Source organism: Mastigoproctus giganteus, chromosome 10 (genome assembly GCF_048544385.1).
Source record: "Mastigoproctus giganteus isolate SK-2022 chromosome 10, ASM4854438v1, whole genome shotgun sequence".
NCBI classification, from domain to species: Eukaryota; Metazoa; Arthropoda; class Arachnida; order Uropygi; family Thelyphonidae; genus Mastigoproctus; species Mastigoproctus giganteus.
Genome location: NC_143584.1, coordinates 150,970,279 through 150,986,151, shown reverse-complemented (window position 1 = coordinate 150,986,151; position 15,873 = coordinate 150,970,279). Strand labels below are relative to the sequence as shown.

At 36.4% G+C, this 15,873-nt stretch overlaps 1 protein-coding gene across 1 annotated transcript in view; it reads left to right on the top strand.

Moving 5' to 3' along the window:
- LOC150079381 (uncharacterized) overlaps positions 1 to 15,647 on the top strand; it is a 195,909-nt gene extending 180,262 nt beyond the window's left edge. The window contains exon 15 of the mRNA XM_090383046.1: positions 15,252 to 15,647. Within this exon, the coding sequence (XP_090239172.1) occupies positions 15,252 to 15,409 (158 nt within the window). The 3' untranslated portion in view covers positions 15,410 to 15,647. The remainder of the gene's footprint in view (positions 1 to 15,251) is intronic.
- Positions 15,648 to 15,873: the final 226 nt, after the last annotated feature.

Here is a 15,873-nt window from a genome sequence, read left to right as displayed (position 1 = left end):
TCTTTTGTTTATTTACACTTCTCCCTTACTGTCTCGATGTGTTTGTACTGGTAACGTGATATATACCTCCCACGCTTCGCTCGTATTCACGTGGAGTTGTTTATCAGAACTGCTCCTCTCCGTAAAAAGAAATTCGCGTGCTTTACACCAAGAAACGAATCAAGTGTCGCGTTTCATAAGCTCCAGGCTGGTTAGGGCAGGGGTAAAAAAATTAATTGAAAAGGCCTAAAAAATTGCATACTTGATGTCACGTTTTTGTCATTTGCGTGAAATTCAATAGAAGGTTTTGAAAATTTAAGTGGGAAAATTCAAGAAAACAGTTCTGGCTCCAACTATAGCGAGTTTTAGCTCTGTAATTAGAGTAAAAATTATAGAATTAACTTGCTGAACCCAGTTGGGGCTGGTACGTACCCCAGCGGACGGGGATATGGACGGGGTTAAAAATGTAATCCTTGTATTCCAAATTGTAGTTTTACAGATTACCTTAATGATTCTGAAATAAAACTTGGGGGTGATTAAGTTTGTAGTACAGGAGGCAAACCTGATATCTCTGAATGTGTTTATGACAAAAACACATTCAGGGATAACACATTAACTGAAGTAGCTCTGCAACCTTTACAATCTTATCTGTAACTTTTTCATATGATCCATCCTTTTCAAACCCTTCGAAGCCTTTTATGTGCTGTGGGCATATTTTCTGCCCAGGCCTTATTAATATTTAAGATGCGTGGTAAATATTGTAAGATTTCCAAAAAGTCTCTTAACATAAAATTTTTCTCCCCATCTACTGCAGACTGCCTGAGCAAATGTGCATTGCTTTTAAATTTGAAATAACACCCTGATCCATAGGTTGGCGATAAAAAACACATTATGACATAATTCAAGTAAATATTTGGATGTTGTATATGACATACTGAGGGAGAAGTGCCAGAAAGTAATGTAGTGTTTTTGTTGTAAAAAACAAACACATTTGTCTATAAAAGGTACATTGTCTAGTCAGCTATATAATTGGTAGATACAATTGTACCTAATAATTATAGTACAGGAACTCCCCAACTTACGTAATACTGAACTTGCACAAGTTTTGCCGGCTGGTACAAACTGAAAAAAATATGGAAACGCATTTTGCATCTGTAGGGATAAATGGAGGTATTGTAAAAATATCGTAATGTGAACTCAATAACACATTGTGGGGGGTTTTTTTTTTTTTTTTTGTAATTCATTCCCAATCGTTTGGAAGTTGAAATTTTTATTATATTACTAAGCTTTTTATCTCTCTAAAATGTCATATTTATAGTGGAAATTGCAATACACTTTCATCATTATCATATGTTCTGTTATAAGAATCAATTTTGAATGCCTTTATATTTTTCTAAAGCACATTTCTGGGGGTCGCACCAAAAAACAATAAAAACAATTAAGCACTTTCCGGTTTATTTGGCTTTCCTGTTAGCACAATCAGTTATAAACAGGTAGTAAACTCTATCTTATTGCATTTGTGATAATACCGATAACTGGAATTCTGTGGGTTTTTACGTTAGTATTATGGTGAAATGAATTCCCATTCGCTGAAATCTTCAGTCATGTAAAAAACAAATTTTCAGACACTTCTTTTCATTCCTATTTACTTATTACAATGATGAAGGGAAAGGGACCAACAGAAAGTGCAAGTGCTGGCAGTGCTAGGAAATGAAACAAAATTGATTTAGAAATGAAGATGAAAATGATTAAGAAGAACCAAACAGGACAAAGTTTGTCATCTGTTACACAGGAATTAGGTCTCGCTACTTCAACAGTGAATACAATACTATTTTAAAGGATAGTGCACGTATAAAAGAACATGTCAAAGACTCGACACACTTAACATCATCAGTGATTACAAAACAGCATTCAGGTGCTATATTAGCATCAGCATTAGCATTAGTAGAGGCATTTGATGCAAGAAAGCAAGCTTATGCAGCATCAGCCAAAAAAAAAAAAAAAAAAAACCCCACTTCCACTTCACCCCTCTGTTCTTTCAAAATACCTGTCCAGCTGAGCCTTAAACTTATTTAGGCTATCAACCTCCACTACAAGGGATGGAAGTCTGTTCCACCAACCAACCACCCACTGGCTAAAGGCAAATTTCCGCACGTCTATCCTACATCTGTCTTTCCTCAATTTGAATTTATGCCCTCTCAGGTGATTTTTCTGAGCTAGAGGAAGAATCCCATCAGCATTGAGCATGCTTAAACCATTCAAGGCTTTATACACCTCTATCAGATCACCTCGCTGATGCCTAGTCCCCAGACACTGTAATTTGCAAAACTTAAGCCTTTCTTTGTAAGAACACCCCTTTGTTCCATTCACTAATCTTGTTGCCCTTCTCTGTACTCGTTCCAGCAGCTCTACATCCTTCTTGAAATGAGGCCTCCAGACCTGTATACAGTACTCCAGGTGTGGCCTGACCATTGCCTTATACAAGGGAATAATCACCTCCTTATCCCTGCTGGAAAAATTCCTGTATATCATTGACAATATTCCATGAGCTACTCTTGCAGCCCGTCTGCACTGCTCAGAGAACTTCATATCTGCCTGCACAACCACCCCCAAGTCCCTTTCATTCTCTACCACTGTCAGTGTAGTACCACAGAGTTGATATGTTGCTCTGGGGATGCTGTTTCCCATGTGTAGTACTTTACATTTGTCAATGTTAAACTTCATTTGCCACCTCTCAGCCCATCTGCTCAACCTTTCCAGATCCTGTTGCAGCAGCATAGTGTCAGTAGTGTCCTTGACAACCCTGCCAACCTTTGTATCGTCTGCAAACGTGGACATTAAGCTTGATATACAATCATCAATATCATTTATAAATACAGAAAACAATAATGGACCCAATACTGAACCCTGAGGGACTCCACTAATAACATTAGTCCACGATGAGCAGTGTCCATTGATTACCACTCTCTGTCTTCTCCCCCTCAACCATCCCTTTATCCGTAGCAGCAATTTGCCTCCAATGTCACACTGCTCCAATTTGTGTAGCAGTCTTCCATGTGCAACAGTATCAAAAGCCTTTCTAAGATCCAAGTATATAATATCAAAGCTATTCCCTGCATCCAGTTCCTTTGTGACTGCATCATAGTATCCAATCAAATTGGTCAGGCAAGACTTCCCCTTAACAAAACCATGCTGTGTCCGAGCTATAACTGAAGTCTTGTCTAGATGATCCTGCAGTGCTTCTTTAACCAGTGCCTCCATTAATTTTCCTGGAACAGAAGTTAAGCTCACAGGTCTATAATTACTTGTGTCAGCCTTTGATCCTCCTTTGTGAATTGGGGTCACATTTGCACATTTCCAGTCTATGGGTACCTCCCCCGAGTCCAAGGAAGCTCTCATAATTATGGCTAAGGGTTTGCTTACTTCCTTTGCTGCCTCCTTTAATATAACTGGATAGATCCCATCCACCCCGGGTGCCTTTCTTGTGTTTATCTTCAACAGTTTCTCCTCCACTTTACTCCCAGTTATTACAAGATTCTGTAGCTTACTGCTAGAGTTGAATACACCTCTGGCATTCCCCTCGCTGAATAACTCCTCATGTGTGAATGTCGATGCAAAATATTCATTTAGTTTGTTAGCTACCTGAGCAGGATCATCAACAGTTTACCCATCAATATCAAGTGGACCAATCTGATTCATCCCCTTCCTTCTAGAGTTTACATAAGTAAAGAACTCTTAGCTGTTTTTCTTTGCATCCCTTGCCAAGGATTTCTCGTAATCTGCCTTCGCCTGCCTAACCTCCTTTGTAACTTGGTTGCATATCAACTTGTATCTATCATAGTCTTCTGTGTCATGTGTTAATTTGTAAGTATCCCATGCATTTTTCTTCTCTGCCATATGCCTCATTAGTTCATCTGACGTCCATTTTGGCCTAAAACTTGAACAATATTTCTTAGTTGGTATGTAAAGCCTAGTAGCTTCCAAGATAAGTTCTTTGAATGCTTCCCATTTTGAATTTGCTGTTGGTAACATCATCAGTTGGTCCCACTGTATAGAATTTAAACACTGTCTCAGTCCATCGTAGTCGCCTTTACGGAAGCAATAACCCTTCCCTTTACCCCTAATGGTAGTTACCTCTTTGAGTAAATCCCACTTCAGCACACTGTGATCACTGCCACCTAGTGGTTCATTTATCTGCAGATTCTTAATGCATGAAGAATCACTGCTGATAATCAAATCAAGAGTATTACTCCCTCTAGTTGCCTCCCGAACATGCTGATGTAGAAAACAATCATCCAATAAATCCACAAAAGCCCTGCTAGTGTGTGAGTGACCAGCCCCCAAATTCCAGTTAATATCTAGGAAATTAAAATCTCCCATTATAAGACTCTCTGATTTACTGGCCCACTCTATTTCCCTGTACAGTTTCTTATTATACTCATCAGAGTCATTAGGCCTATAGCACACTCCTACTCTCACAGATGGAAAAGCTATTAATAATATGGATGGAAAATCAGATCCAGAAGCAAGTGCCCCTAAGTCCAATGGCCATTCAAGGAAAAGCAAAAAGTATTTATGAAGATATTAAGGATAAGTACAGCAAACCCCAAGCCAAGTTCGTGGCAAACAATGGGTGGTTTGATGAGTTCAGGCATCGTGCTGGTTTCCAAAACATTAAAGTATGCAATGAAGTTACCAGTGCCAATTCCGTGGCTGCATAGAAATTTTGTGATGTGTTGGAAAAAATTATTGATGAAGGTGGCTATTCAACACGGCAAATTTTTAACGTTGACGAGACTTCTCTTTATTGGAAAAAAAAGTGCCGGATGGAACATACAATGCCAGGTTTCAAGGCTTCAAAATATAGGGCCACGCCCTTGCTTGGGGCTAATGCAGCAGGTGATTACAGATTAATACCACTGCTTGTGTACCATTCTGGAAATCCTCGTGCATTTAAGGGCATCAATAAAGCCACCCTACCCATGCATTTCCGATCGAACCAGAGAGCATGGATAACAATATGTCTCTTTGAGGATTGGTGTAAATGCTGATTCATTCCCAAGGTAGAAAAACATTGTAAAGGCATTCCTTTCAAGATTTTGCTTTGGTTAGATAATGCTCCTGGACATCCTACGCATCTAGATGATTTCATTTCGAACATGAGGGTCATATTTCTACCGCCAACCTATGGATCAAGGTGTTATTTCGAATTTAAAAGCATACTATTTATGCACATTTGCTCAGGCAGTGTGCAGTAGATAGTGAGAAAAATTTTATGTTAAGAGACTTTTGGAAATCTTACAATATTTACCACACCATCTTAAACATTAATAAGGCCTGGGCTTCTGTTTAAATGGCGCATGGAAGAAAATATGCCCACGGCACGTAAAAGGGTTTGAAAAGGACGGATCATATGTAAAGGTTGCAGAGCTACTTCAGTTGGAGATTGTTGCCAAAGAAATCGAGGAGCTAATTGCAGGCAGAGATAGTGAAAGAAGAAAATGCTGACGAAGCTCAAGAACCAAATGAGGAGCTGAGATACTTCATCACCAGAGAGATGGCAATGGCATTTCGTGAAATTGCTTCAGCAATGGTGAGGTTTGAGAAGATGGATCCTGACAGCGAATGATTCTTAAAAGTTAACAGAGGGGTGAATGATATGCTTGCTTACTACAAAGAAATCTATGATGAAAAGAAAAAAGCCACCATCCAGTTATCCATTAATGTTCTTTCGTAAGGTTGAGCGACCAACCCCTTCTAAATCTCCACAGCCCTCAACCTCTGCAGCGGTATTCTTATCAGCTGAAGATGTCGATTCTGGCAATGATGCTCGAGAGGTAAAACTTATTGATGTTATGCCTGTCTCCTCTTTTTTTGCCTGTCTCAAAAAAAAAAATTTATCATTTTTTTGATTCAATCAATTCAGCGAGTGCTGCACAAGCATGGGGGAAATTCCGACTTATGTAAATATAATAATATACAATCATACATTCACCTCAAAATGGAATAGATGTTTTATTTTTAGTTTGCCATTCTGTAAACTCAGAGAAATGGCAACAAAACCCAAGAACCTAAAGAAGTGATAACTCTCGAACCAGTACCCATTATACTCCAATTGGGCAATTATTGGCTATTTAACATTCAGCCAAACAACCAATTTGAACTCATTCTTTTGGTTGGTGGCATAGGTGCCAATATAATACAATAATCAGCTAAATAACAATATTTTGTTATTTGAACATTAAAAATTAAATCACATCAATATAGTGTTTCATTATAGACACCCAACACCTGTTTAAATGAGGTTCTAGAATGCTGTTTTGTCTCACTGACCTATAAAAATAAACTTGATGGTGTAATAGATGCTGAATGTTTATTGGCATTGTTTATGTTACATATTAATCTTCCTGTAATTTATGCTAATCATGTAGGAACATTGTTCAGAAATATGTTCCTAATAGTGAAAACAATGGATGCTGAAAAATGAAAATAGCAAGCATTGTTAGTGAACTTGAAGAGAAAGGCTAGGGACGGTTTTGAAAAATGTGCCATTTTCAATTTACTGACATCAGTAAATCAGTGATCCCATTGTGGTGAAACTTCTGACAAAAAATAAAATAAAGGAAGCTGCTCTCATTGCCAAAGAGGGAAGGTGACTTTATAATTGTCATATTCTCCTTACCAATCTGAAAGCATTGGTATTCCTTTAGAAATCTGTCTGGCATTTAGTGTTTATAATGCCTATTGTGGTAAGCCTAAAAATTGGATTAGCAAAGATATTAAAAGAAGAAATTGAGCACTTGGTAGTAATAGGATCTTCATTTCTTGTGGTAATTTGCGTTGAAGACAAAGCTGCATACCTTCCTCTGATAGTAAATAAGTACAAAAAGAAAGCTTGAGAGTTCAAATTAATTCATTCACCTGAAGTGGGAAAAAAAAAAAGTTTTTGATGCATTTATGCACACATTGGCTGGCTTCCTCTGGCTAGTCTATTTAAGGCAGTGTTCCACCACAAGATGACAGGTGTGCTGTGAACTTTGCTGATAACTATAAATAATATACGTATTATGATTAGAAATTGACAACTGAGAACTTTTACCTATTGTAAGAAATTAACTGTACATTATTTACTCCCGATTATAGTTTTTATATATGTTTGTAATGTTACTCATTGTTATTTTTCAAAATAAGTAATTTTTACTGAAACACAATGTTGTACGTGCAGGACAGTAAATTATTTTTTGTGTGGGTATCCAACACTCACTTTCTAAAATTATTTGTGTGTTTGCCCTTCCAATATTTCTTGTTTTGATATTTGTCTGTTTTTCATGCTACTTCAACTTTATTACTTTGTTCCTGTGCCAATGCACCCACCCTTTATTATAAGACTGTATTTTAAAGTGATAGATGTACCCCTCCCTCTGTTCAAAGAGTATTGATTCCACATCTATTACTTTCCTCGCAGCTGCACTCTGAAATAGGCAGAAAACTGTGATTGCAAGCCATAACATTTTCTTTTTTTAACAATGGACAAGTTCCTGGCAAGGAATATTCCGTCCAAGAGTACAAGTACCGAAAGTGCCAAGCCCAAAAAAAAGAAACAATAATTAGTATGCAGACAGCATAGTGATAATTATTTTTGTCTTTTGAATTTTTCTGGTGTGGTGATAAAACATGCCCAACCCCTCAGTGTCTCATGTGTGGAGAAAAACTGAGCAATGCAACGGCAATTCTCAAGAAAACATTCTTCTCTGGCGTGCAAAGATATCAATTATTTTTGACCGTTGTTGCAACAAAACAAAAAGCAGTCAACGTTCATGACTTTGTCATGATCAATATGTGCAATTCACAGGCATTATGTATTCAGATGCCTCACAACCTTGGTTAGTACAAAACACACCCTTTTAACTACTGTCCTTCATGCTACCTAAGTGTAGTACCTTTCCTTAGTCAAGAACTGCCACAAGCCCTGGCAAAAACACATCACTTGGCCAGAGCACTTTCCATGTAGGGGAATTGGATTTCAGTTCCAACCCTTCAACCCATCCTTGGTACTAGCCTACTACTAACTTCTTTCAATAAAAATGTAGCATGGATTGCAAATAAAACATCAGTTGTGCGTTACCCAGCTGGCATCCATTAATGATCTCTACTTTTGGGCTCTGGAACAACTCTTATGTGTATTTCCTAAAAAATGCAATTTACAGAAGTGAAAGTAAAGTGTGAACAAAGTTGTTTTTACCCAATGCTTTTACCCAATAACTTGTGCATTAAAAAATGAAGGTGGATAGTACTCTCCAGTCAAAAATATCAAGAGCATATAAATTCACAGCAGAGCATGTTAAATTTTCCTTTTTTTTTTTTTTTTTTTTCCCGTCTTGCTTTGCCGTACACTGAATTCAACAAAATGTTGCATACAGAGAATTGTCATGCACTGAACTGTCGTACAACAAATTGTCATAATGGCAACTGGAATGTGTGATGCCATAAATCGCATCATTAGCAACTTCATGTCGTGTAATTTTATTGTGGTATGCTTATTAGATAAATGTTTATATTTTCTGTAAGTGGGCAAATTATCAAACTGAATTTAAATAAAGTAATTTAATTATAGTAAATATTTAAATATATAAGTAAACACATGTATTGTACCTTATATAAATATGTAAGTATTTGTAAAATAATAAGAGTTTACCTCAATATAGTATATAGAACACTTCCGTATGATACTCTCCAGAAATTAAAACGAAAAACTTACATTAGAGTAACAAATAATTTAAAAAACAATTTAACGCAATTAAAAATAAGAAAATTAATTAAAAGTATGAACCAGAGCATTACATCTCTGGTTCATACTATCTAATTCATTTTTTAAGCTCTTATTGACTATTTCATTCACTTCCTTTTCTCTCCAGGTATAACTTATCGATACACATAATTATGGGGGATTTTTTGAATAGCTTAGTGCAAAATTATGTTAAATTAACACTAAGATACTCGGCCAAAGTTACCATATTTCTTTTCTAACATATTGCCTTCAAAACAACATCGTTCCGAAGTTTACTAGGGTCAATTTAAATAAAAAAATTTCGGGCATAAAACAATTAGCACTTGCCACATCGCGTAATGGCACCTCCGTAGCCAGGTGGGCAGGAGCAGCAGTGAGTAGCACACGCTTCTTGATTAGACTGGGGTTCGAGCCCGTGACCACCAAATGCGGAGGATGCGGAAAGGTCAGGGAATGACCACCGCATATCCCCGGAGCAATATGGCCTTAGTTGCTAATGCTCCTAAAAACCAAACAACAACAACAACAACATCGCGTAATATCGTTAAACTTGCCTTAAAATCTCGATATTCTAATAAACAAAAATACCTTTCCCAAGTTAGGAAGCTTCGCGATAAATTTAAAAATTATCTACATCCTAACGATTGGTCTGTATTGAAGACCTCCATAGATTTGCAACGGGAAGCACAGGCCTCAGATATAAAAAACTGACACGTTTACAAACATTATCGGAAGGATCAAGACACGTTCACACGAATTCTAACACATTTTCGCGGGCTTGCGACCAAGTACATACAGGTGGAATGGGCTGACGACCCCCCCCCCCGCACTACCACAGAATATGTCAGCTAGTTCGCAAACCCCCCTCACCCAGCATTCAACAAACCGACATATCAACAGGTTACAAATCTTTCCTCGTATGCGCTATCGCAGGACCAGATTTCACTTTTATCCAAAGGATTAAATTATAATTTACTACCTTGAAAACTACTAAAACACAGTGTGTAATTGATATTGAATTTGGACTTCGTAATGTTCCACAAAAAGATTTATTTATTCAGCAAGTTAACCAAGTGGTGAATAACATAAAAGAAATGCGACTTCCTAAATTGAATACACATGAGAGGGCAGCTTTATGTGAACTTCGGGAAAATAAAGACATTATTATACAGAGAGCAGATAAAAGATACAGTGGTAATACTCGATAAACCTGCTTATATTAATAAGTTAGAATCAGTTGTTTCAGATATCTCCACTTATCTTGAAGTAGACCTGGCACCATTTACCAATTTAGTCAATCAATACAATAAAACGAAAAAATGACTACATTACTAGGGCTCAGTTAAAGGAATTGAAAGCCAGAACATACAATATTCCTGCACTTTTCGGTCAGGTAAAATTACACAAGCCGGGATTTCCTATTCGGCCTATTGTTTCCCACAGAAACTGCATTTTCATCCTTGGCCACACATGTATATAGCATTATAAAACCCTATAGACAGGTGATACAATTTGGGATTAAGAACTACAATACATTATTTAATAACCTTAAGGACTGTAGACTTGACAACAATGACAATTGTTGTCAAGAATGTGAGAATAAATGACAATTTATTCGCACTAGATGTTACCTCATTACATATGAACGTAAACGTTGAATACACATTAGATATTATTTGGGATATGTTAAATAACTCAATACCGATTAATTATACAAAACTTCCTATTAAGGAAATTTTTCTCTTAATTAAACTGTTAGTTGAGGCCAACTATATCACCTTTTGAGACAGTGTACAAACAAATTTTTGGTTTGCCAATGGGATTGAGCCTGAGCGGCTTAATATCAGAGATTTTATCTCTCAACGATTGAGCATACACATTTGACACCTTTTCGACCCCATATGACATACTATGGGAAGTATTTAGACGATGTTCTAGTTATTACCGATAGTAGTACTATCCAAGACATTTTACATTCGTTTAATAATATTCATTCTAGACTCAAATTTACATTGGAAAGGGAGGATACGGATACAAAGTCATTAAATTTTCTAAATTTCACACTTACTCGGGACTCTCATAAAATAAAATTTAACATTTATCAAACCTACAAACACTGGTATGCTTCTACATTATAACAGGTATCACCCATTCGCCTACACAAGATCAATTCTCTTTAATCAATTTCTAAATGCTTACAAATATTCAACGATGGAATCTGCTTTGGGCTCAGAAATACAAATATTAACCAGCAGATTCTTAAACAGGGGTTATCCCCTTGCTACAATAAACCGTATTAGGGTACAGGCTAAGGATAGGATACAAAATACTACACCAACTAACAATAGTAATATCAAAAAATACTTTATTTCTGTCCCATATGTTGAACAGTGGCACAAACAGCTTAACAGATTCTTTAAAGATACCGAATTTAAAAGTGTGGCCAGGCCAATACAGAAATTACACACTATACTGTACAATCGCTGTCTTTTCCTCGTTCACAACACAAATTAATGATCTTTACAACTTTTCTTGCAGTGATTGTGACTCGTCTTACCAGGGTTCGATGCATTTTCCTTTAAATATTCGTGTTAATCAACATGCGGCCTCAGTTCGTGCTTCTCGTTCAGCAGCATCAGAATTAGCCTTTCACACCGTTAATGTAAAACATACTTTTTTATTTAACAAGGCCAATATACTTAGTACACGAATACACAAATCCTGTTAATGTTTGCCGGGCATATCTGATCTCTGATTCGTGGGCTTTTATGCGCATGCGCGAAGACTAATCATCCCTATTTAAGTTTCATGCGCAACTATATTCGATAATTTTCATTCCTGTGACAGTCTAAAAGCATTGTCAGCTTCTGGAATGAAAATCGTTTTGCAATTTTTTAAAATTCTTTTAATTCATTTTCTTATTTTTCATTGGATTAAATTGATTTTTAATTTTTTTTTTTTTAATTTTAATTATTTGTTACTCTAATGTAAGTTTTTCGATTTTTTTTCGTTTTAATTTCTGGAGACTATCATATGGAAGTGTTCTACGTACTATATTGAGGTTATATTGAGATAAACTTCTCTCATTATTTTACAAATATTGATATCAATGTAGAATGTATTGAGCATTACAGCTCTGGTTCATACTATATAAATATAAGGCATGTTTATCACCGAAGCTCGTGGGACATAACTTGGAGTTTATCGAAAATTTATTCAATTTACATAGTGGGAGTTTGATATTGGGAAACACTACTTTAGTAAACTGAAGAATGAGAACTAGTTCCATCAGCAGATGAACCAGTTTATCTTTGCTAACCATATCAGATTTCGGCTACTGACTCCTTATATTCTGTAACTGAAGTTAATCATGTAAAGAAATGTCTTTAATTTTGTTCCTAAATACAGGGCCATTGGTAAAAACATTCCTTTGGGCTTTGTATAAGGATTTGTTGTATTGTGTATGCTTTTTTTTTTGTACCTTCTGAGCCTCCTTTTGGCCAATGGGGGATGGGCCAACCTTGGATTTTTTTTTTTTTTTTTATGTGAACCCCAAACACGAGAGGTATTAGAACCTATAGTACTTGGTACCGTGCTTGGGTTTGAGGTTAAGAAGACGAAAGAAGATATTTGTTGACATTGGACTTGAACTTCTGTATATTGTAATTTTCAGGAAATACGTATGAAGGAAGGTTGTTCCAGAAAACGGCAGTTGAATGAATAAACAAGGAAGATAAAAATTGGTTCTGTGAGTTTGAAGTTGGACAGTAAATGGATGTTGGTTGGTGGCGGCATGTGTTCGGACTGTTTTGAAAGAGAGAGCAGGAATTATAGAAGCCAATTCAGAAGAACAGTGTCCATGGAAGTATCTGTAGAAGAGGCATGCAGCAGAAACAGTGCGTCTATGAGAAAGCGAGTGGAGAGACTCTGTTAGAGATGAATCATTAATTAACCTAACTGCCCTCTTCTGAATGGAATCAAGAAGCCTGAGAGAGGTTTTAGGGGCACCACCCCAGATGTGTGAACAATATTCCATGGCAGGGCGAATTTGCGATTTATACAGAGTGAGCAGCTGTTTGGAAGAAAAGTAACGCCGAGAGCAAAAGAGAAAACCAAGTTCTTTAGATGCACAGGAAGCAATATTTGTAATGTGCTTGTGCCAAGAGAGATTAGAAGTCAGGGTAATCCCCAAAAGAGATATATCATTTTGCCTAGAAATCGGAGTGTCACTAAAGATAAGCATAGGAGCAGAAGAATCCTTTTTGCGAGATGTAAGACAAGACTGAGTTTTAGAGGGGTTGAAATCAACTAAGTTGTCTTTGCCCCACTGGAGAATTACCTGAAGATCGGCATTTAAGGAATTGGTAGCAGATTTTCGAGAAGTTGAAGCTGATTGAGCAGGACAAGGTTTCTCAAAATGGAAAGTGGAATGCAATGTGCTATCATCGGCAAAACTATGGATAGGATTTCCAGTCAATGGAAGAAGATCATTGATATATAAGAGGAAAAGAGTGGGGGAAAGAACTGAACCTTGGGGGACACCGGCATTAGTGGAGAAGTTAGAAGACAGAGAGCCATCTACCATCACCCTCAACGAGCGATCAGAGAAAACTGGATAACCAATTACTAAAAACAGTTGGCAACCCATAAGATGGAAGCTTGTTTAGAAGACCTTTATGCCAAACACGATCAAAAGCCTTTGAGATGTCAAGAGCAACTACTTGTGTTTCACCGAACCTTTCCATTGAATTAGTCCATAAATGGGTAACATAAGCCAGAATATCACCAGTGGATCGACACTGACAGAATCCATACTGGCGATCGTTGATCAGACCGAAGGTTTCTAGGTAGTTTAAGAGTTGGCGGTTAATTGATTTCTCCATTACTTTAGAAAGAGTAGAAGTAATTGCAATGGGACGATAATTGGATGGGGGGGATTTGTCACCATTTTTAGGAACTGGCTGGATATGAGCAAATTTCCAAGCAGAAGGAAAAACACCTTTGGAATAAGAAAGTGAAAAAAGGCGGCAAAGAATAGGAGTAAGTTCAGGAGCACAGGTTTTGAGAACAAGTGGAGAAATACCATCGGGGCCTGGAGCGAAATCCTTCTGATATCCTTTTGACGGAAGACCACAGGAGGCATTGAATGGAGCGTGTTGGGAATGGTGGGGGGTGTTTTACCAAGATCATTAATACATGAGCTGGAAGAAAAATGGGATGCTAGCAGGTCAGCTTTATCCTTGGCTGAAGTGGCAACAGAACCATCTGGTTTGGACAGAGGTGGTAGCAAAGATGGGCAAAAGTTGCGGCCAATAGCTTTGGCAAGAGACCAGAATGCTCGGCTACCATTAGGGCAAGAAGCAAGTTTTCTACTCTTAGCCCGTTCAAACTCTAGTTTGGACTGATTAATAACTGCTTTACAACTGTTGCGAGCTTTGGTGTAGGCAGAAAATGAAACTGAAGAATTAGAAACAAGCCAATTACGATATGCAACATTCTTCTCTTGGACAGCCTTAGCACATTTATTGGGATTATAGGAACAAAAGTTAATTTTAAATAAAAAAATTTTTGCAAAGCATTTAAATTTAATTTTTATATACTTCCTTGGCTGCCAGTCAAAATTGGGCTTTTAGAAACTTTGGAAATATTTATAAAGGTTACAATGAATTAACAGATTTAACAAGCATTTTTCATCAGAGTGCCTTGTATGTCTTTATTGCATTTGACTATATTTAAAATAATTTGATATTTTAAATATAGTCAAATTCAGTTTAGAATCAAATAACTTTGAAAAATTTTTACCATTGACCCTGCATTTAGGAACAAAATTAAAGGCTTTTAAATTTCTTCACATGATTAACTTTAGCTCTGGTCTAGAATATGCATTTTTTGGTAATAATGTCTTAAAATAAAATAAAATAATGTCTTAATATATAAAAATCAAATGCTTTTTGTAATTAAGAAAACAAATGTGACTTACAATTTACTAAGAGCTGGCTTAGGAAAAAAACTTATGAAAAGTAAGAGGACTTTGTTTGAATTATATACTCTGTATGAAAAATATTTACTTTTAATTAGATTATTTATACAGAATTATTATTTATTTATATATATCCTTTAAACAAAATTCTCTTGTGATTTCATATTTAGCAAGATTTAAACTGCCTAGCAGTTTCAATGGCCTTAATACTCACAGCAGATTGGAGTTCACCTTAATAAGTTTCCGTATATTGCACTATTTCTAGACATGTGGCGTTACTAAAAGGTTAATCCGTCATTTATTTAAAAGCTGAGATGGAGCTTCTACATTTATTATTTTAAAAGTAATGCAATACCAAGGCAACTACATTCTGCTGTCAGCATAGACATTGCAAATTAAAATCCAACTGGAAAACACAAGTGAGACAATAAAAATTCTCCCCACTTTTAATTATTTTGAAGTTTTGAGAAAAACTGTTATTTAATGACTTTTTGTTTTTTGAAGGTGACATCACTGAAGATGTTAGAACTGAAGAAAGAGAAAGTGATATTAGTGTTTTGAAAGCTGCCTTTACTCGTGAAAACATAATGAAGTTATCTTCTGAAGAAGTAATTAATATGATAACAGAACTAACAAGTGTGCTTCGGACAAGAATTCAGTGAAATCGATAAGATTTTGAATGAAATGAAAGGGAAAATGAGCAGCTTGAATTCATTTTAAAAATTCCAAACTAAATCATCTCACTTTGGAGAAAAACGGCCTTCAAATATTGAAAGTGTCATATTGTTGAATTTTTTTTCAAAAGAAAATGGCTGGCATACCCTTGATTAGAAGGGAAGACTTAACAGCATGCTTAGCTGATTGCTGCACACACTTTGTAATATTTTTGAGTACTGTTGGTATGGGATATTTTCTTATCAAATTATAAAACTTCTTTCAGCTGTTTTTAATCCCCTAAAAACAGTTTGCATTTCCAGGGATAATAAACATGTATATCCCATAAAGACTTGCATAGCATTACATACAGTTTCCTTCTGACATGATGAGCTAAATTGTATTTATATAGCTACTGTTGCATATTTTGTTGAAATCTTGTACATTCCGTTTCCTGCTTGGAGGCTATCAT